Source organism: Apiotrichum porosum (genome assembly GCF_003942205.1).
Source record: "Apiotrichum porosum strain DSM 27194 chromosome Unknown scaffold_4, whole genome shotgun sequence".
In the NCBI taxonomy this organism is placed as follows: Eukaryota; Fungi; Basidiomycota; class Tremellomycetes; order Trichosporonales; family Trichosporonaceae; genus Apiotrichum; species Apiotrichum porosum.
Genome location: NW_021167111.1, coordinates 1,195,217 through 1,216,504, shown reverse-complemented (window position 1 = coordinate 1,216,504; position 21,288 = coordinate 1,195,217). Strand labels below are relative to the sequence as shown.

General features: G+C 60.1%; 6 protein-coding genes and 1 non-coding gene across 7 annotated transcripts; 3 read left to right on the top strand and 4 right to left on the bottom strand.

Annotated features, from left to right (window-relative positions):
• Positions 1 to 71: 71 nt before the first annotated feature.
• On the bottom strand, positions 72 to 2,293 carry PHO84 (Inorganic phosphate transporter pho84; the record flags this gene model as incomplete). The annotated part of the gene is made up of 6 exons (XM_028622561.1): positions 72 to 179; positions 262 to 331; positions 422 to 1,416; positions 1,460 to 1,566; positions 1,623 to 1,847; positions 2,143 to 2,293. The coding sequence occupies 6 exons, from the start codon at positions 2,291 to 2,293 to the stop codon at positions 72 to 74; spliced, it is 1,656 nt and encodes a 551-aa protein (XP_028477453.1).
• Positions 2,294 to 4,390: 2,097 nt separating this feature from the next.
• On the top strand, positions 4,391 to 4,470 carry EHS24_007187. Its single transcript has one exon. It is a non-coding gene; the product is annotated as a tRNA-Asp (tRNA).
• A 698-nt stretch (positions 4,471 to 5,168) lies between these two features.
• EHS24_007186 (uncharacterized protein) lies at positions 5,169 to 6,454 on the bottom strand (the record flags this gene model as incomplete). Its single annotated transcript, XM_028622560.1, has 5 exons — positions 5,169 to 5,313; positions 5,508 to 5,603; positions 6,111 to 6,142; positions 6,377 to 6,392; positions 6,432 to 6,454. 5 exons carry the CDS (start codon positions 6,452 to 6,454, stop codon positions 5,169 to 5,171), a joined length of 312 nt encoding a protein of 103 aa, XP_028477452.1.
• A 667-nt stretch (positions 6,455 to 7,121) lies between these two features.
• Positions 7,122 to 8,922, top strand: EHS24_007185 (uncharacterized protein; the record flags this gene model as incomplete). The annotated part of the gene is made up of 5 exons (XM_028622559.1): positions 7,122 to 7,385; positions 7,470 to 7,673; positions 7,713 to 7,790; positions 7,853 to 8,349; positions 8,487 to 8,922. The coding sequence occupies 5 exons, from the start codon at positions 7,122 to 7,124 to the stop codon at positions 8,920 to 8,922; spliced, it is 1,479 nt and encodes a 492-aa protein (XP_028477451.1).
• A 544-nt stretch (positions 8,923 to 9,466) lies between these two features.
• PUF6 (pumilio domain member 6) lies at positions 9,467 to 11,652 on the bottom strand (the record flags this gene model as incomplete). The annotated part of the gene is made up of 2 exons (XM_028622558.1): positions 9,467 to 10,954; positions 11,008 to 11,652. The coding sequence occupies 2 exons, from the start codon at positions 11,650 to 11,652 to the stop codon at positions 9,467 to 9,469; spliced, it is 2,133 nt and encodes a 710-aa protein (XP_028477450.1).
• Positions 11,653 to 12,355: 703 nt separating this feature from the next.
• IRE1 (bifunctional endoribonuclease/protein kinase ire1) lies at positions 12,356 to 15,856 on the top strand (the record flags this gene model as incomplete). The annotated part of the gene is made up of 4 exons (XM_028622557.1): positions 12,356 to 12,810; positions 12,870 to 13,376; positions 13,439 to 14,637; positions 14,703 to 15,856. 4 exons carry the CDS (start codon positions 12,356 to 12,358, stop codon positions 15,854 to 15,856), a joined length of 3,315 nt encoding a protein of 1,104 aa, XP_028477449.1.
• A 1,341-nt stretch (positions 15,857 to 17,197) lies between these two features.
• EHS24_007182 (uncharacterized protein) lies at positions 17,198 to 20,790 on the bottom strand (the record flags this gene model as incomplete). The annotated part of the gene is made up of 3 exons (XM_028622556.1): positions 17,198 to 17,425; positions 17,467 to 19,891; positions 19,937 to 20,790. The coding sequence occupies 3 exons, from the start codon at positions 20,788 to 20,790 to the stop codon at positions 17,198 to 17,200; spliced, it is 3,507 nt and encodes a 1,168-aa protein (XP_028477448.1).
• Between the last annotated feature and the right edge of the window lie 498 nt (positions 20,791 to 21,288).

Genomic DNA, 21,288 nt, shown 5'->3' with positions numbered 1-21,288 from the left:
CCGCGCATGGGAGAAAGAGTAAAATTATTATCCATCCATAAAGGAGTCTACGTAAGAAGAAATGGGGGCGTTCAAGCAGTCTCAGCCGAGTCGGCCGAGCCACGGACGCCAACGTTGGAGCCACGGACAAAGTTGTCCTGGTCCTCCTGCGAAAGCTCCTCGAGGGTGAGGCCCTTGGTCTCAGGAGTGCAGAAGAAGGTGGTGATGAGGCCCGTAAGCATGAAGAGAGCAAAAATTTCCAGGCAGAAGGGCTGTCAGCACGATACACGCGAAGAAGAGACGTTTGGAAGGTCCAGTAGGACCAGAGGATGGAGGAAGGGCAAAAGTGGCACTCGACAATTATTGCCGATCTTTTTTTTTTTTTTTTTTGGTGCCCGCCACACACCTCCACCTCTGGACCTGCTTCCGCCAATCGACTTACATGTGGGGGAGGAACTTGCCGGTACCGCCAATGTTGATAAGACGGGAGAAGCCGACCTGGGCGACAATGGCACCGAGCTTGCCCGAGGCAGCCGAGATACCGTGGGCGGTCGAACGGTAACGGGTGGGGAAGGCCTCACCGGGAATGATGAAAGTGGTGGTGTTGGGACCGAAGTTCTGGAAGAAGTTGGCCATGCAGTAGAGGAAGACAAAGGCCTTCTTGCCGGCGTCGGTGGACTCCATGGCGTTGTAGCCAAAGCCCATGCAGACGAAGATGATGGTGAGAAGGGCGAAACCCATGAGCTGGATGGGGCGACGTCCCCAGCTGTCGACGAAGGCCATGGAGAAGTAGTAGCCGGGGATGAGACCGCCGACGGCAAGAATAATGTTACCGACCGAGGTGTTGAACATGGTCTGCCACATGTTGATGTTCTTGTTGGCGCCGGCGGTGTAGCTGCCGAAACCGATGGTCTTGAGGATGGTGGCCGAGTTGAGACCGAGACCGTAGAAGGCAATGTCGAGGGCGAACCACGAGTAGGCGGTACCGAAGAGGACCTTGCCGTTCTTCCACTGGGAGAAGTGGCGGATAAAGTCGGACCACGAAGCCTTGGGGAGCTCGGCGCGCTCGTGGTTGTTGATGGGGTCAACGACGTAGGTGCCGGTGGTAAGGTAGGTGTCGACGTCCTGCGAGGCCTGCTTGATGTTGCGCTCGACGTCCATGGTGTAACGGGGAGTCTCGGGGATGGTAAGACGGAAGTAAAGAGCGATGGTGGCGGGAACACAGCCGACACCGATAACGGTACGCCAGCACTGGTCGATAGCCTTGAGGTTGGTAAGGGGCTGCTCGAGGATCTGCTTCTTGAAGCCAGTGACGGCGCAGACGGAGACAATGGCACAGGCAAGGTTTCCCCAGCCCTGGGCGGAGAAGACGGCGGCCATCATGCGGCCACGGATGCGGCGGGCGGCGAACTCGGAGGTGATGACGGCGGAGAGGGGCTGAGAGGGGGGTCAGCAACAATCGCGACTGGCTTCAACTCACGTAGTCACCACCGATACCCATACCCATCACGAAACGCCAGAAGATGATGACACCGTAAATAGAAATGGCGGGAGCCTGGCCGGCAACAGCCTGGCCGACAGTGCCGACTGGATACATGTTAGCCACAAAAAAACAACACGTCGAAACAAAGTGCCACACTCACCAATAATGATCATGAGCTCAACACCGTACATCTTCTTGCGACCAACGTGGTCGGCAAGGAAACCGAAGAGGAGCTGACCGAAGAAAGTGCCGATGGAGTGAGCGACCTTGATACCAAGGTCCTGGTTGGCAGTGTTGGAGCCACCCTGGTGGTAAACGTAACCAATCATGGTGGCGGCAAGCGAGATACCGAAAATGTCGTAGGCATCAGTGAAGAAGCCCACGCCTGGTGAAGGTGTCAGTCATGGTTTCAAGGCAAGATGGGAGGCACCGCGTATGGTGACCGAAAATAGCAGAGTCGCGACGGTGACCAAGACAGAAGTGTGTGCCACCACCGCGGACTCAGGCACCCTCCCGATCGTCCATTCTATCGCATGGTCGCTCGTCTGACCCAGATGATAGATACGCGTCCAAGTGACAGACAGTGTGTCTCGACACAACGTGTGTGCGGCAACCGTGTCGGAAGGTATCACTTTGCCTTGGCAAAGACCGCCACTGGGCATTGCGGGCTTGGCACTCACCCGCGACGATACAGGCCTTGGCGTGGAACCAGGAGAACTTGGCCTCGTCAATTTCGGAGAGGGCAGCGCGGCGACGCTCAGCGGCGCTGGAGGCCGCGTTGGTGCCCTGGTACTGGGTCTTCTCAGCGACAGGAGTGTCGATGGCGGACATTGTTGAGAGAGGAGAGAGGGGGGGGGAGAGGCTGGGTCTTCTCTTTGCACCGTACCGCCGCTTGTCTATATACTACTGATACTCGGGGGGCAAGGGGGCGCTCTTCTTGCCTTGCTGCTAGCAGGCGGGAAATCCAGGACAGACTGACCGGCCGCAAGCAACAAGCGAGAGCATATGCTACCTCCTCTCTCTGGCACCCGTACCGCCACGGCGAGCCCGGACCTCTGCTGACGAGCGAGAGGTCGTAGTTCCAGACACGTTTGCGTTTCTCACGGCCTGGCCGCACGGCCCGCGTGTTTACTGGGAGCATGCTGGGGTCGAGCATGGGCTCCAAGGCGGTCTCCAGGCAAGCGACTGTGGAGTGGGAGTGCCACCGCGTGAGGATTCGATGCGATTATCGCACGTTCGTGAACTCGCCACATAATCTGGTTCCGCTTTGGGTAGAAATCGTATGGTTGTCACTCCCTGAGATCGGAGTCGTCTGGCCCTTCTGTCTCTGGCGCCGGGGGTGTGCCTAGAATGCCGCGTGCGCGCGGTTTGTGGTGGTGCAGGCGGGGGTGGTGGTGTTCGTTAGGAACACCCAGCACTATGCATCAACAATCTCGCAGCAAGGGGTGCTGCGAAACGGCTCTGCGCGTTCTGCTCGATGCGGTCCGCAACGTCCACCTGTGCCCAGGGAAGAAAGCGCGCGCAATGTCCATCCCTTGCCATCCGGACCGCCGTGCACACACTACGGTTCAAACGAGGTTAGATGGGCCCGCGGGGGCACCGAGAAAACACATGAACAGACAAGCTCGGACGCACGGTTGCACGGTCCTCACGGTCCTCGCGGCCTCACGCTTTGTGTTTTCCCTCGTCAAGCACGTTTGTGCTGCCCGTCCCACCCATATCTCGCGGTTTTTCCAGAGGCCAGAGGCCAGAGTATTATCGCCCTCAAAGAAAAACCCTCCTCCCGCCCCCCCGCAATGCCTGATGCCGGACACATCCCCTCAGGGACCAGCAGAGACCCGACACGCCCGTGGCCCATGGCGGGTCTATATGCGTTGCGCGCCAAGACGACTCTCTTCCGGCGGCTCGCGCAGCCTACGAGGCTGCCCGCCTGCAACAGCAAACCCAGAACGTGCTCACACGAGCATGGCTCTGCGATTGATGTTGCGCCGACTTTTTTGATTTTCAGCCCACCGGTGGGCGCCATTGTTGCTATTTTTGCTCGTCAGCGGAGTCTGAAGGAGGCTTGGCATCATGTGTCCATCGCCGTGCCCGCTGATGCGGCAGCCCATCATCGAATCCGGCGAAGCGAATGACATGGGATACCGACGAATTCGGACGTGCGGGAGGCTGGCAGCCAACATCGTGCCCCGGTTGTCCGAGATTACTGGCCACAGACCACCCTTGACCTGGTCCCAGTCCCTTTACCGTTTGGAATGCCGTGTCCTGTGTCCTGTGCGCATTCTGACAAACAGAGAGCAAGTGGTGGTGCACATGGTAGCAATGGTGGCAGTACCTTGTGGCCTGTGGCATCGGCGGGCACGTGTAGCGCAAATCTTAAGCTCTGTGGTCGGACGTGGGATCGCCGTGCCGGGTTTCGGCCTTCTTTCCAAGGCCGTTTATGGAATGGACCCACGCTAGCTGGTTAGATGTAGGCATGCCGTCAGGTGGAGCCTGTAGGCCCTCTAGCGATTGGAGCACACGAACATTGATGTGCGGAAGGAGACAGTGGTACAGTGGCAGTCAGCTGGACAAATGAACATCCCGCCCCGGACACTCACTTATTCCTCTGGTTCCACTTCATTCCTCCTGTTCCACTTCTGCTCTGTGTCTCAATCGCCCTTAGCGAGCACGTACACACTCCTCGTAGTCACACGTAAATGCACGTCCTGGTCGCGATCTAATTGACGGTGCGGTAACTCAAACGCCGTGCGGCGACTGCCGCTCCTTTTTTTTTCACTACCGATGGTCCAGACCGACTTTTTGCCTTTCTGTAAACTGTCGGAGCCGCCCCTCTTATCGTGCACGGCCGCTGCATAGCAGACCAAGCAGCTGTCCTCGCTCACAAGGCTATATAAACGTGAATGCACCCAGAAAACGTATATCACCTTCTTGATCGTATAACGGTGAGTATGCTCGCTTGTCACTACAACTCGCGGGAGATCGGAGTTCGATTCTCCGTCAGGAAGTTTTTGGGCCCTCTACAGGCTGTCTGAGGGCATGGGATGCATCCGGAGTATCTTCTGCATCCTTGGACTATGCTTTTGGAGGTTTGGGGTGTGTGGTTGGGCAGGAAAATGGCAGATGGGGTGGAGTTGGCATCTTCGGAGCATGGAGCTGGTGGAGTGGCGCTGAAAATGGTTTGTGGGGTATTCGACTTGTCCGCAGTAGATGCACCATTTGTCCAACATTGCTACATATCACGGATCACGGGGGTCATCTGGGATAGTCTCTTCTACGAAGATTTAACTCGATAGCAAAGGCCGTCATGGTATGTTGTTGGACGAGGCGACGAGTCATTCAGTGGGGAAAAAGACATGTCCCATGAAATGTAAAGCAAACTCAAATGCGACCAAGGACATTCATTTGTCGCAGAGATACAGGTTATGTATGGCTTCTTCATGTGTTCCAAGAACCCAGCAACAACTGTCAAAAATTACCTCAACGGCGATAAGACGCTAGTGGACTAGCCGGGTGGATGAAGCTAACATGTGCATCGGTGTTTTAAATCACGCATAAACGTCCGTTAATCGGTACAGTACACTGCCACCTGTCCACCCCTACTACACTACATACAGCTCGGCGTCTCTCTATGTTTACTCTTCCCCAGTCTCAACCAACTAAACGCGCCGCAGTCCTTCCTCTCAGCACCGCACACTGTACTGCCCTATCTACGGAACCTGCGAATCTCGAATTTCGGTGCCAAGTCGAGCCTCGTTACTTCCCCACTTGCTACATCCACATCCTTAGTCTCGTCAATCACGACCTTGGACACCTCGGCGGATGGTGGTCCTCGCCAGAGGAAGACTTTACTGGAAAACCAACGTGTCAGATCTAACGGGATCCAAGGTCCCAGCCGTGGTGGCGGCGGCGGCGGTGGGCAGTGCTGGTGGCAGTGCCGCCTCACTCCCACAGAGGCGATGAGAGGCGCCGATGCACCAACACAGGTGTGTGCCGTAGCTATACGCCCACGTGCTGCGACCTCCTTCCATTGCCACACACTCACAACTTTGCAATCTCTTCCGGGTGACCGAGGGCGACGCCCTCGACGCTCTCGTCTGGGTGGTTGTGGCACCACCCGCGGATCCCCAGCCTTGTCGCCCTGGGTCCATTAGCAGAAGCTCCGCGGGACACAATTGTAGTTGGGAAGCAAGGCAAGGGCAATGGTGTGGTCATGAGTCTGGGGCCTGGGGTCTGGGGTCATGCAGGATAGTCATGAGCGTCGGTGCGGCCTTTAAACGACAACGCGCGCAACACGCGACGACGGCGACAGGTTATCTCCGTCCACAGGAACGGCGGGAGTGGACGGCGGATCAAAGTCCGCGCGGGTCGTCGGCTATATTGTCTCCATGGACCATGTCCCTCCAGAAGTTGGAGATGGCCGAACGAGAGCTGTCCACCTGCCCCAGAGCCAAGAGGACTACCAAACGAACACAGATCACACGAGTCTTGTTCGCTTCACGGAAGGTGTGTTGGGGCGGGCGGGACATTCCGGAGCGGACCATCAAAAAAGTGGACAGATGGTGACTACCACATTTGATCAACGCCTCCGGATGCCGGCGGCCGCGGACTCTCGAGCTACGCGCGCCACATGCAGGTTTCTGCTCACTCTTTCTGGGTGTAGTACCGGAAGCACACGCCCTGAGCGTTAGGCGTCAGCCGGTCCCACTTCTTTGTAACATGCAACACGCCAGAGGCATTGTTATCGTTTTGTTTTGTTTCCAAATTTCCCGGCCCCGGCGGCCAGAGCGGGTCTTTTGCGTGTCGGTGGACAGTCAGTGGAGCTGCCGCGGGTTAAACGAGCCCCCCATGCTGTGAACGCCGCAGACTCCCCCGCTTGCTCGCCACCGCTACCACTGCACAATGCAAACGCACCTGCACGACGCCGGTGCTAGGTGTCAGTGTACGTAACATAAAGAGCAAGGCTTACACCTTGAATTTGATGAGGTCCATGACAGGGGTTTGTTGTGGGGACAGGAAACTCGGGTGAGGGAATGGACGGACGGGGGAGAGACGACGACGACGACGACGGCTGTGGTGCACCGGAGAGGCCGGATGGGTGCCCCGCTCCGTGTGTGCGGCGTGTGCTCACGGCGGCCGGCGGGTAGCTGTGGAGAGACGCGGAGGTGCCCGTGGGATTGCTGGCGGCGGATGATATGGAGGCACAGGGCGTCCTGACGGTTGCGGGTTAATTCCGCCGAGTCCGAAAGCACCGGTCACAGATGGTGCACAGGACAATGAGGGAGAGCATTTCGAGTCGACAAGAGGATGTGGGTTCCACCTTTGGTCCCACCAAAGACGCGCTCTGGCGCTGTGGGCCGTGGTCGTCGGACAACGCGGACAACACGGGGTGCCGTGGGTAGAAAGAGAAAGAGAAACAGCAGTGAGAGTGACAATTGCTCTCGTGACCATTACAACGTACCTCTCTGTCTCCCCGGCTCCAAAACGACGTACCCATAACCGTTAACCGGATTACCGTCCGCCGCGCCCCGGTCCGCCCGTCGTTGCCGCCGCCGCCCACAACACATCTCTCCACACCCACCACATCTTTCCAGCACATCTTCCTCCACAACTTGCACTGCACCATCACCTACCAGCTCCCACATCTCGTCTCACCACCATGCGGCCCAGAGTGCCTGCCCCATCATCCCAGCCGCTGAGGCAGCGCGTCCTGCTGCAGCAGCAGCAGCATCAGCAACAGCGCAACTTCTCAGCCCAGCTCTTCCCCCAGCCCCCGGCCGACCCAAGGGGCAAGAGACAAGAGTATCGCGCCGCGTCCACTGCGGCAAACAACACCGACTGGTTGTCATGGCTCAAGAGGGCTTCCCCACTCACACCCCACCATGGCACCCCTCCAAGGCGAGCCCTCATCCTCCCCGGTCTTGTTAGTACACCGTTTTCATGGCCGCTGGTATCGCAGCGTCCACTCACATGACGCACATTGAGCACCACTGACGACCCACCACAGGGCAGCTACCCCCACACTCCACAGAGCCCCACACCATCCTCGCTTCAGGTCTGGGAGCAGGCCAGTGAAGCCCTCTGCACCCCCGACGCAACTATGGGTTACTGGGACGACGGCATGGAGGAGTTTGCAGGCGCGCTCCTCCAGGGCGGCGGCGGACATGGAATCCGCGGTTGGCTCCGTGGTTGGGTTGAGGGAAGGTCACTTGTGGGTAGTGTGTTCACCATCGTTGTACTGACCCACCAGGACGAACTGATGGCTCGCGCCGACGTCACTGCCGCGTTCATTCTGAGCTCTTCCATCGCCATCCTGGCATCCGAGCAGGTGAGTGTGGGACGCCCAGCCGACTTTTGACCGAGACGACAAACTGACTCGGGGTTTGTTAGGAACGCTCCGGCCACACATCACTTCTTCCCGAGGGCACCACCTACCTCGCTGGCCATGGATTCATTGGCACTCTCACCGCTCTCGTCGCCACTGGGCGTCTTGACCTGCCCAGCGGCATCCGGCTCGCAAGGATGTACGCCTCCCTGCCGGCCTCGCCACCCAACCACCCTCCCCAGCGCTTCCTCACTACGGCCCTCAGCGCAAGGCACTACCACTCGCTGTCGTCGCCAGCACACTTTGTGCCATTCGAGGACCCACTGGCGTGCGAAGACGACGAGCCTGAACGTCGCCGTCGCGTGATGCAGCTCATCCTCGACGAGGTGCACTCGCTCCAGCGTGAATGGGAGGTGGAGGGCAACGGCGAGTGGGCCGAGGCCGGCATCATCAACAGCAGCCGCGTCCTCATCGTCACGGGAACGTACATGGCTGTCGAACAGCTGATCGACCGTCTCCAGACCCTCACCATTGCCAACCCCGTCATGGACGTCAACATGCCGTGAGTAACAACACACAATTGCGTCGGCCTGGTAGCCCCGCTACGCCCGACGGCGGCGGGCGCTCCAGGTCCGGGCCGTGCAGCCTCCGCAGTAGTGGACAAGACACATGTGACTGACGCCACGCCCCCCTCCGCAGATGCCCATACCACTCCAAGCTCATGCTCCACGCTGTGCCCAAGTTTGCCGACACGCTGCAGCGCTGCACCTTTGCGCGCCCCAAGGAAGGCGAGCCCATCATCCTCGACCCGATCACCACGCGCACCCTGTGCGGCCCGCCCGCGTCCGCCCTGCTGTCGCAGCTCACCCAGCAGCTGCGGTGGCACAAGACGCTCGCGCGCCTGCACACGCAGCCGTCCCCGCCCGTCGACCAGTTCCTCACCGTCGGCCGCGGCGCAAAGGGCCTGGGCGTCATGCTCCGTGGCGAGCTCAAGAAGCGGCCCGAGAACGCACCGCCCATCTCGGTGGAGGAGTTTGGCGTCAAGGAACAAGACGTCAGCCCGACCGCGCGCAGGATCCACTCGAGCTCGAGGCCCGTACGGCCCTCCAACGTCGCGACGTACCATGTCAAGTAAAGAAGAAGAGAGAAGCAAGACGAGGAGGAAGGAGCAGCAGCAAGACTTTTTTTTTGTTCAAGATATCTCGACGAGAGCGCGCGCGCGTGTAAAACCAGGCCAGGAGGAGCGCATAATCGTGTGTGAAAATGGAAGAAGGAGAGCAGTTCTTTACCATAAAATGTCATTAAATTAGGCATATGCATTGTTGTACAGTTATGACACGGGTGGAAGGGTGCTGGGGGAAGAAGCTGGGGGCATGATTCGATGGAATGTTCGTCCGTAAATGACGCTGCTGCAGATGGATCTACACTCTGACGTCAACCTTCCCCATGGAGACGGCTTTGTGGATCGCCGACACCGAAAGCTCGGCATTGGAGAAGCAGCCTGGGCGCGGTGGAACAGCTGGGTCACATCAAACGTCCCCCAGTCGTCAATCGCTAGCCGTCAGTGGCACTTGCCCATGGCCGCTCTTTCTATTCAAAACCTAGCAGAATGCATGTTGTACAGGATCCAGACACGACACACTAAACGATATGATCAGACCACCTGATGTGCTTTTTTTCTAGAGAGCGGCAATACGCTCAGCGAGGACGTTGGCGCCCTTCATCTCGCTCTGGGCAATGGTGTCGCGGGCGTCGGCCGACGAGAGGACCTTTTTGGCAGCGGCAAACTCGGTCGAGGCCGAGGCGGAGCGTTTCAGGGCCTCGAGGAGCTCGACAGCGACAAACGGCGCGGCAGCAGCGAGCTTGATGGCGTTGGTGGCACCGCCGGCGTCGTCGGACGAGACGGTGTTCCACACGGCCGAAGCGAAGAGCGGCGACAGCGCCGCGTCGGCGACGACGACGGTCTTGGTGGACATGTTGAAGTGGCCGCCGGACAGGAGGGTCTTGTACGTGCGGGTGGCGTGGGCCAGCTCGAGCGGGTGGGTGCCGTCGGCGGTGTACGGGGCCGCAAGGGGGGTGGCGAGCGCAGCGACGGCGGCGGCCTTGTCGCCCTCGGCCGAGAGCATGATCTCCTGGACCATGAGGCCGGCTCCGGGGTCGGCGACGAGCTCTGTAGCCTTCTCAGCGACAAACTCGAGGAGACCAACCGAGGCGGCGGTGAGAATCTCCTTGCGACGGACGGCGGGGTCCTTCTTGGAAGTGCCGGCGTCGCGGGCGCCCTGGGCAGCGGCAGCGAGGGCGGTGAGGGTCGAGGGCATAAAGTGCCTCGAGGCCGTGGGGGTGAGGAGGTACAGGAGGGCACGACGACCGTTCTTGTCAAAGGCGAGGGTGGGCGCCAGGCCGACAATGTCGGCAACAAACGCCTTGCCCATGAGCTTGGTGTCGTCAACACAGTCAAAGGCGGTGAAGAGGACCATCTGGGCGTCGGCGTCCTTGCACATGGCCTCAATGTGCTTGCGGAGGTGCTGGAGAATCTGCTTACGGTCCTTGGCGTTGCCACGGACAATGAGCTCGCGGACAACCGCCGAACCGTCCTTGGTGTGGACAATCTCGGGCAGCGACTCGAGCGAAGCTGCCAAGAGCTCGTTCTTCTTGGCCTCGGCAGTAGCGGCGTCAAGGAAGCGGTAGGTGCAGGTGAGGTACTCGGAGACAAGGCGGTGGAAGATGGACTGGGCAAGCGCAGTCTTCTGGGTAGCGTTGAAGACGTCGAGAACAGTCTTCTCAACGGCCTCGAGGACACGGGCGCGGCTGGCCTCGCCAGTAGCCTCGAGGGTACCCTCGAGACCGACAACGTCGCCAGTCTCCTTGCCACCGTCAAAGAGGGCAACCTCGCGAGGGTAGAAACCGCGGACGAGCATGCGGCGCTCCTTGGCCGAGGCCCACAGGTCGTAAAAGTCGGCAATGGGGTCGATGGCGTGGGCGTGGAACAGGAGCTGGGGGAGGCGGCCAGCAATGTGGGGGATGAGGAGGGGGCGGATGGTAGGGCAGTAGCGGATGAGCTTGCCCATGAGGAACTTGGAGTACTTGGACTCCATCATGTCGCGCCACTGAGGCTCAAGCTCCATCGCCACACCAAGACGCTCCTCCTTGCCACCGTACTTGACAATCTGGTCCGTCAGCTCCTGAAGTAACACGGTAACCCAGTAACTTTGTAACTTACAGTCTGGAGAATACGACCACCCTTGTGTCCGCGCGAAATCTCGAGGGCATGGCCCTTGACGGCCTCGTACAGCTCTGCGATCGCCTTCTTGCGCTCCTCCTTGGGCATCTCAGTCTGGCGAGCAGTCTCCCACAGGGGCAGGAGAGTGTTGGTGAGGAGGGCGTGGCTCGGCAACAGCGACGTGCGGTGAGGGTTGGCGGCGTGCAAGGCCGCGCGTTCCTCCTTGGACATCTTGGGCCTCTTCTCCATGTCGCCGCCGACACCCTGCTCGTCGCCGCCATCCACGTCCATGTCGTCGCCGCCCATGTCGTCACCCTCGTCCTCGTCAACGGACATGGCGTCGTCCTCGCCTCCGCCCTGGGTCACAGGACGCTTACGGCGGGCCACGGGGGGCTCGGCATCCTCCTTGGGAGTAAAGGGCTTCTTGCCAAACGGCTTGTTGCCGCCCTGGTGGTGCGCGGGAGCCTTGCCCTTGTAGTTGTTGAACGCAGGCTTGCCGCCCTTGTTGAACGAAGGCTTGCCACCCTTGTTGAACGAAGGCTTGTCACCGCCCTTGTTGAAGGCGGGCTTGGAAGACTTGAACTTGTGGCCGCCCTCGGGAGCCGAGTCGGCAGAGCGCTTGGTTCCCCTTGGATTCGAGGACATTGTGCGTGGGGTGGGTGTGGTGGTTGGGTGGTTGTGGTTGTGTAGGCGGTTTTGTGTTCAAGAGCAGATTTCCGTTCAAGATTTGGCTTTCAAAATGGAGATTGAGACCATGTCCGTATTGTCACTGTGTTTAAACAGGCCTCCCCTTTTATAAATGCGGGGCCGAGAGGCGGTATCAGTGGCTCCAGCGTGTGGGTATTTAAACACACGTATATGGACATATGTCCCACTGGATGTGAACCCGGTAAGCGTTCGGTAGCGCTGCCAGAGCGCCAGAGCTGGGGGGCCTGGCCGCTTGCACACGCTTGCACACGCTTGGGCGTACGACGAGAGCCTGGCGGGCCATTTCTTTCACCCACAAAGCGCTTCAGCCTGGCCGTACCTTTGGCTTCCTTCCTTCTCCCCACCCATCATTCCTCCCCGGCACAGCCGTGAAAAACGCTCTCGCCCGTACGCGTCCCCCATCACTCTCACACTCCTCCTCATCGCTCTTCACACACCCACCACCCTCTAGGCATCGGTGCCAGGATCGCGCGCAGCAGTTGGCTCTTCAACAGCAGCACCCCGCTCAAGCCTCATCACCTCTCCCCACCCCGAAATCGCAACGCACGAGCAGCTAGCGATGCGCGCTGGGTGCTCGCGCCGCCGCCTTTAGCACCACCCGTCGTCCTTTGCCTACCGACCTTACTATTCTACTCGCACAATGCTACCACCCTACATACTCGCCTGGTTACTCATCCCCCTCCTCCTCTCCATCGCCGCTCGCGGTTACCCAGACCCGTCTCCTTCACCTGCACCGTTTTTCGGTGTCGGTTACCCCTCCAGGGCTCTCAGCCGGGGTCCGTCGTCCTTGCCTACCACCCCACCAGCTTTCAATACCCCAGAGCCAGAGGAGGACTACGAGGTCGACATCCTCCCGTTTGTCCTCGTCTCTAGCATCGATGGTGCCCTCCATGCCGTTGACCGCGAGAGCGGTGACGTCCGTTGGACCCTTCGTGATGGCGTTCAACCCTTGGTCGGAGGCAAAGTGCATGGCAGGCCAGAGGACGTCCAGTACGTTGTCGAGCCTCTGAGCGGTAGCCTCTACGTCTACGAGGAAAACGAGGAACAGCCAGGCTCGCCCAAAGTTCGCAAGCTTCCCTTCTCAATCGAACAACTGTGGGTACAATGCAGAAGCTAGGGGCTGCTACGCCGCAGTAGCTGACTTGTTCTACCAGTATCGACCTCTCCCCATTCACCTTTCCCCAGTCCCCCAACCGTATCTTCACTGGAACCAAGCATACGTCGTTGATCACACTGGATTTGCGCACTGGAGAGCGACTCGACTGTTTCTCAACGCACAACCCCATGGAGAAACTCTCGTCTCCAGGGGTGTGCCAGTCGGACCCCCTCGACGACCTCGAGGGCCGACCCAACAGCGAGATCTTGTTTGTTGGCCGCACCGACTATTCACTTGTGATCACCACCCCACCCACCACGGTCGACTATTACTCGGCCACCGCCACCCTCGCGGCTGCAAAGACCAAGAGCGTCCAGGAGATTACCTACTCCACCTACACTCCCAACAGCTATGACCGCGCCCTGGCCCAATACTGGTCGCGTACCGGAGCCCAAAACTGGGGCGAGGGTAAGCGCATTCGTGTGGAGCTGGGATCAAAGGGCGAGGCTATCGGTGTGCAAGAAGGTGTGGGCCAGAAATGGTACTCGGCGCTTGATTCCGTGGGGTGAGTTTTCTTTCTGGCCTTCATTACCGCCACCCCACAGAGCTGTGTGACTAATTTAGCAGTGTTGCAGTTTACGATGTGGTGATTCCTCTTTCTCCGGCTTCAAACACGGCGGTTATTCTCCCTCAACCCCGCGCACCTGCAGTAAAGGACCTGTTCCCCAGTCTTCCTGCACACCATCCGGCACTCCTTGGTGCAGCCAAGTCGCCCTCCACCTACATTGGCAAGGTCGACTTTCTCCCCACGTTGCCGCCCGTGCCTTCCTCAGACGACAACTCGTCTGAAAAGATTCCCCCCGCTGCGGCGGACCCACGCCCACTTTTGTTTGCGCAGTCGTCGAGCTCGTACCCCTTGGTCAAGGTGTTTGACCATCCTCCCAACCCAGTTACCAAGATCAACGGCACGTTCATCCTTTCCGACGAGCTCCCAACCTCAGACGACCTCTTGCCCGCCAATGGGGGTCTTGGTCCCCTGGAACGCCACGCCCGAGAGCAGCGCCTCCTCGACCCTCCCAAGGAGGAGAGTGTCAGGATCTCTGCACCCGAGTCTACCGAGGCGCAGCTCGACCTGCTCATCCGACAGCGCGAGGACGAGCACCGCCGTTGGTGGTGGATCATGGCCGCAGAGGCCGTAGGCGTGGTGGTCACTGGTATTGCTGTCTACCGATGGGCATTCACCAAGGCTACCAAGGCCGCGGCTGCAGAGAAGCCTCTGACGGACCAAAGCGCTCTCCTTACACCACTGTCGCTGGACGACGAGAAGCGGGCCGCTACACCCACCGTGCGCTTTGAGGCCCTTCCTGACACGGGCTCAAACGGCGGCAACTCTGACACTCCCAAGAAGAAGTCGACGCGTCGCCGTGTCCGTGGTAAGAAAAAGCGCCGCAACTCGGTCGGCCCTGAGCTTGACCGCGACGAGGCGGACGGCGATGGCGACGGTGATGGCGACGACGCCGAGAATGACGGCATGAGCTCGACATCCGATGAGCGCAGCAAATCGGAGGAGCGCAAGGTCGAGAAGCCTCTGCCCGATCTGCCGCGCAACCCATCGTCCATCTCGGTCCACGACCACGACCAGCAGGAGCGCCTCGCCATTTCAGACACTGTGATTGGATTTGGTTCGCACGGCACGGTTGTCCTCAAGGGAACGTGGGGCGGCCGCCCTGTGGCCGTCAAGCGTCTCTTATCCGATTTCGTTCGTTTGGCGAGCCAAGAGGTCAAGCTCCTGCAAGCCAGTGATGACCACCCCAACGTGATTCGATGTGAGTACACACACACACTCACTCACACAAACAAACACCAGGGCGATCGTGCTAATCTTTCCCAGACTACTGCCAGGAACGGAGAGACAACTTCCTCTACATCGCACTGGATCTCTGCCAAGCATCGCTCGCCGATCTCATCGAGGCGCCCGATCGTCACATGGAGCTGGCCACCGCGCTCGATCACAAAAAGGCGTTGCAACAAATCACTGCGGGTCTCAAGCACCTGCACGGCATGAAGATTATCCACCGCGATATCAAACCACAAAACGTCCTCGTGTCCAAGGGCGCGGATGGCTTGCGCATGCTCGTGTCTGACTTCGGCCTCGCCCGACGACTCGAGCAGGGCCAGTCGTCGTTTGCGCCCACGGCCAACAATCTCGCCGGCTCGCTGGGCTGGCGTGCACCCGAGTGTATTCGTGGACAGGTCAAGCTCAACGAGGGCTTCGACCCTGTCCTGTCGTGTGGCTCTTCGGGCAGCACGGCCTCGTCGACGGGTTCACTCGTCGACCTCACCGAGCTCGTCGACGGCGAAAAGGTCAAGGGCCCACCCCGTGCCCGCCTCACAAAGGCAGTCGACCTCTTTGCCCTTGGCTGCCTGTACTTCTGGGTACTCATGAACGGCGAACATCCATTTGGCGAGACTTACAACCGCGAGTCGAACATTGTCAAGGGTGACGCTGTCAACATGTCCATGCTCAGCATCCTGGGCGAGGAAGGTGTCGAGGCCCAGCACTTGATAGGCAGCCTCCTCTCCACGGAGCCCTCTGAGCGACCGGACACGTCCGAATGTCTCATCCACCCCTTGTTCTGGAACCCTGGCAAGCGACTGGCCTTCCTGTGTGACGCCTCGGACCGCTTCGAAATTATGGAGAACGACCCGCCCGAGTCCACTCTGGTTCTTCTCGAGACGGACGCCCAGTCGGTCGTCACACGAGACTGGTACGGGCGCATGGACCGGGTCTTCACCAGCAGTCTCGGCAAATACCGCAAGTACAAGGGCAACACTGTCCGCGACTTGTTACGAGCCATGCGCAACAAAAAACACCATTACCAGGACCTCGACCTCAGCGCCCAACGCCACTTTGGGACACTACCGGCCGGTTTCCTCAACTACTTTACGTCCCGCTTCCCCCGGTTGTTCTTGCATGTCTACGGCGTCGTGCGTGACTCGAGGCTCCGCCACGAGCCCATGTTCGACTCGTACTTTCAAGAATAGGGCACACAAGCAAGGTCTCGATGGTGGTTGTGTGGCGTCCTTTTTTGCATGGACTACGGACGGCGTACCCCTTGCCCATTCCCTCTCCCCCTCCCCCAGCATTTGTTGTACTGTAACAATCATTCCCAGATTCCGCATGCATTGTTGCATCATTTGTCCCATGAATGGCAGGAAGAAGCCAAAATTGTGGTGTGGGAACGACACGGGCTCGAACAAGCGCAGCGGGTAGACGCGGGTGGGCGGGTGGTGGCCTGTGGGCACACGACCAGCGGCGCGCTTTTTGCAGAATGGAGTAGGGTGGGAAAAGCTCGGGCCGGCGGCAGGTGCAGTGTCATGTAGCCGGGGCGGTGGCACTGTGGCTCGAGGTATGAGCCACGAAGGGGCCGGCTTCTAGCGCGGCAGCAGCCAGAAAGGGAGGCCAGTACTATCCATGGCATACAGTATGGTCTGCTACATTGCGTTCTGAACATCTGCATCGTCTCGTGCCGTCGTGGTCGACGAGGACGAAGCCTCGAGGACCAGGACAGACCATTTTGCCCAATTGCCAAGGCATCCATCCCCACGGCGACCCCAAGCTGCCACTGCCATCCACCACCTCTCCACCCCAGAACCCATTGCCCTCTCCACACACGTCAACAAGGGGTCCACGCTACACTGCATAACCGGAGGCCGACGTTCCACGACCTTCTTACGGCGACCAGTGCTTGCTGTGGGGAGTTTGTGGCGCCGCCTGGCGCGCTGGCGCGCAGGCGCTGCGCGCGTATCATGGGCGTGCGTGGCGCCGACCCATTGTTTGGGCGCTTTGGCCAACCCGGCCCTCTCGGTCGCCGCGTCGGCGGGCACGGCGGGCACCCCATCGGCCACCGGGCACATGTCTTCCCGGTGCCGGTGCCAGTGTTGTTGCTGTTGCTGACGGTAAGCAAGTAATGTCGACACGCGTCGCGTCTAGCAGTGTTGGTTAGCGTGACGGCCGTGTTTTTTATTCTTCGTTTCTAGGACCACACCGGCGGGAGGCACGACGCGGCTGCGCATGCGCGCGCGGTTGCGTCACGGGCCTGTCCCGTATAGCCTGGTCAGTGCACATGGAATCGTTGTCGCACAGTTGCTCCTCTTCAGACGTCACTGCATGCATATGGATTAAACTAGGTTCCAGGCGCGTGAATGCGAGAGCTCGAAAAAAAAGGAGTTGGTGGGTACAGCATGCACGCACGAGCGAGATGCGGGGTGGTGGTGGCGGCGGTGGTAGCGCGGCTCAATAACGTTTTGGTGGCAACGTTTTCTGCGGTATACAACGACAGGCTGGCGGCAGGAGCAGAGGACGCGGTCGCGCACATATACAGCCTACAAGAGCCCCTGCCCGAGGCCCTCGTACAGGAGATGCGTCGAGCGCTCATAGTGTGATGGGAGGTGGTCGTTGAGCATTGTCTTTGAGAAGAGGGGTTCGCGGAAACGTTCCTGGACCGACTCGCACTGGCGCAAAATGACGCGCTGGGCGTGCTTGGTCTGTGTGGCGGCACCTTGTTCGGCATCGACGACGAGGTTGGTCGTTTGGTACACGTCAAAGTATTCCTGAAGAAATGTCAGCTTCAAGTCTCATACATTGAGCTTACCATAATGTACACGGTGCCCGGCGGATACAGCTTGTCGTTGTCCATGTCTGCGCGCATCGTCTTGATGAGACTCATCATCCAGTCCGAGAGCATCTGGCCGTCGCTGGGCATGACGGCGCCCTGGGCCGCCGCCTCTTCCTGGAATGGAAACTTGCGCTTGTTGAGCCCAATGACACGGCCGACAATCTCCTCGGCGACGCCGGCCTCTTCGAACAGCGTAACTGCAATGTTCTTGAGGTCGCGAAGCACGCCGAGGGAGAGGGTGGGGACCACGTCCGAGTTTTGGACGACGGACGTGATGAGGCCCTCGACGTGGCGCGCGAGGTCGATCGAGGCGACAGCGGGGACGCCATACGCGTAGCAGTGGATAGGACGTCCAGGTGGGAGACCAGATGAGAACGACGTGACGAACGGCGTCGAGATGCCTGGGTGCGAGATGGGACGCTCGCGGGCTGCATTCTGCTGCAAAAAGTGGCCGGCCTTGACCGAGCAGGTGAGCGCCAAGAGGGCGGCGACACCACCTCCGAGCGAGTGACCACACAGCACCAGACCGTATGTCGGGTACTGGTTGAGTGCATCCACGAGGGTCTGGTGGACAGTGCTGCACTGCTCGGTGAGCTGGAGAGCGCTCTCATACATGCCCGAGTGGACAAAGTAGTCTCCGGTAGGGTCGGCACCCTCAACCTCGATGTGGCGGTAGTCACAAGTGAGGTCGACGAGCACATCCGACAGACCGAGGGTACCGCGACACGTGAGCACAATGGCCTTGAGGTCGTGCTCGACGGCCACATAGTGAACGAGCGCGGGCGGCTTGTCCTGCGCAAACGTCGGCGACGCAGTGTACGACGAGAGAAGTAGTGCGTCGATGGGAATGTTGGTGTGCTGGGCAAACGCCCAAGAGTTGGCGTGGTGTCGTCCAGTCGAGGGGAAGTTGAACTCTGCGTTACCCAAGCCGAGGATGCGCAAAAAGTTCTGGCCGTACGCCGCAGACGAGTACCGCATAAAGCGGTAAATGTTCTTGATGAGACCCTCGTGCGGGAACAGGTCGGCGGCAGCCTCCGCGCGCGGCGAAAAGATCTGAGAGCTCTGGGCGTGTACCCTGTTGGAGCGCGTACGGATAGACTCTTTGACAGTACGCATCGGAGCGTACGGGTTGGATGGAGGGGGGCGGACTGGCGACAGCTTTGGTGGCGGTGCAGGAGGTGGCGACGATACTGACGACGACGACTCGGCAGCACCTTCGCCAGGGAACGTCTCGCGCGGGGTGGATTTGCCACTGGCCGATCGGAAAGCAGAACGGATCGCAGAGCCCATCCCAGAGGTCATGCCCGTGGCTCCTCCATCTGTCTCACGGCGCGCGGGCGTGGGACGGCGCTGCTGACGGCCCTTGCCCTTGGTCGGCGATGTGTTGGCCGGTGTAGGAGGCGGCGTGTTCCACTCAATATTGCGGACATCGGGGCGGTCGTGGCTTGCAGAGGCCTGCGAAAAGACCGGTGTGGTACTGCGGCTACTACGCTGGGAACGCTCTGGCGGCGAAGATGGCGACGGCGACCGAGATAGACGGGTCATGCTGATTCCAAGACCAGCGTTCTGGACCCTCCGAACGGTGCGCTTGCGCTGAAGGAGCTTGTTGGTCATTGTACGAAGCACAAGCTGGATCCGCTCCGTGTTTGGTGGCTCGGCGGCAACAGCAGCGACACGCCCGTTCGGTGCTGATGGGACCACGCTGCTGCCCGCGTCATCGTCATCGAGCAGCTGATCCACCTCGATCCAGTCCGTCTCGTCGTCGGCCTCGGACACGGACGTAGCGGTTGTTGGCGGAGGTGGAGGCAGAGGCTTTTGCGAGCAAATGGGTGACGAGGCGACCGTCGGGGGAGGAGGAGGAACGACAGTGTCATCGGGCTCCTCAACGTCCTCGACAAGCACGTCTTGCTGAGGCTGGGAAATGCGCTCTCGTATTGGCACCGTGGATCCCACACGCTCGAGCGTTTGGGTGACGATGGTGCTCTCGCTCAGCTCGTCTGTGATCTCGTACATGTCGCCGCGGACACGCTTGAGGAGTCGCTGCCGACGGCCGTCGGGAGTAGCCTCTGCGGCGTCGAGGTTGTCGTCGCCCGACTCGCCAACAAGGTCCTCGAGCTGCCATAGCAACGCCAAGTCTGGGGCTGACGCAGCCGTGCCGAGTGACCGCATAGAGCGTGTCGACAGTGAACGGCTCGGGCGGGCAGGCGAGGTGACCGCGGACGCGGGTGTCATGGTGACGTCGCCGTCGAGGTCCGTGTCCGCTACTGAGATGGAAGGCACGTCACAACGGGAAATGGTGCCCTGATCGCTCTCCATAATCTCTGGGATCTCTGACGGAAGCGAGTCCTGGTTGGCGGCGAACAGGTCTTCGTTGCTGACGGTGATAGTACAATCGTACAACCTGGGGGGGATCAGCATCGGGTCCGCATTGTGTGGTGGCACTTACACTCTCATCTTCAGACGTTGGCTCGAGCGCGACCAAGTTGCGCTCTGGAGGCATGCAAACGCAGTGAGGGCCTTGGTGAGGGCGGTCAGGCTCGCGACCTTGCCCTGATCGGCAGCCGAGAAGCGTTCGTCCTCGAGCAACTCTTTGCGGACGAGGGTGATGATCGAGGCAAGGGCGCGAGAACTCTCGTTGGAACCAAACAGAGAGTCAAAGAGTGTGACACTCTCGTTGGCGGCAAAGCTTGCGCCGGACACAGTGTTGGCCGTGAGGTAAAACCCGCTCATGGCGAACAGCTCTGCAAGGGTAAAAGAGTGGTGGATGACATAAATGCCTAGGTTTGTCCAGCGGTCGAGGACGTTGAGAAAGGCATCGGTCGAGCCCGTCGCCTTGTCGAGGAAGCCAATGGCCCCCAGCAGGTCACCGTCCAGCGCCGCGTTGGACGCGAGATACACGCGGCGCGCCGATGAGATGGCCGTAATGAGGATCCGGCGCGTGTAACCCAGACTCATGCGCGTGCCATATTCCGACGTCTCGAGGATGGCCTCGATAAAGAACGCCGTCACGCGCAACGACATGCGCGCAGACGTAGCAAGCGCCGTGACCAGGTTGGCAATGGGAGTAGGGAAGAGGGTTGGGAGCGCGTCCGACGAGATGAGCGCGCTGGCGGCGTTACGGTGTGCCACTGCGAGAGACTCGCGTGCGGCATTGGTAGCGCTGACGGCGGCATCGTGAGCTGCGTCGGGAGACGCATCGGCCGTGGGTGTGGAACTCGTGCTGGTACGAGAACCGCGCTCGCGTTCTGTCGCGACGCTCGCGGCGAGACGGCCTGGGGGGCGAGCGGCGACGGTGGCCATTGGGTCTCAGCGGCGCATGTACGAATGGGCCGGGAGAGAAGGGGTGGGGGGACAGATGGGGCAAACTGACGCCCGCACAAAGTTATAGACGTTGGATGTTCTGGTCGTTGGGGTTGGGGCAAGGTGTGCGGGTCTAGTCGAGCCGGTCAAGCGAGGAGGGCGCGTGTGTCTGGCGTGGGTAGGGCCTGGGTGGTACGAGCGGGCGCAGACTCGGGGGGTTCGTAATCGTCGGGTGTTGACGTGGGGAGAATGAATGTATCGACAACGAGTGTACGAGGTGCAGCAGGAATGTTTTGTGCACAGAGGGTGGGTAGAGCGTTGACAGTGAACACGGGGAGGGGAGGGGTCGTTAGAGCCGGCGGACTGGGTAGGTACCGGACGGGCAGGGGAACCGCGGCGGAATACGACGCGGCGCGCGGCGGGAGCACACTGCACACTGAGAGAGCTGAGAGAGTGGCGAGTGGTGGTGGAGCGTGATGCGGGGGTATCGCAGGGTCT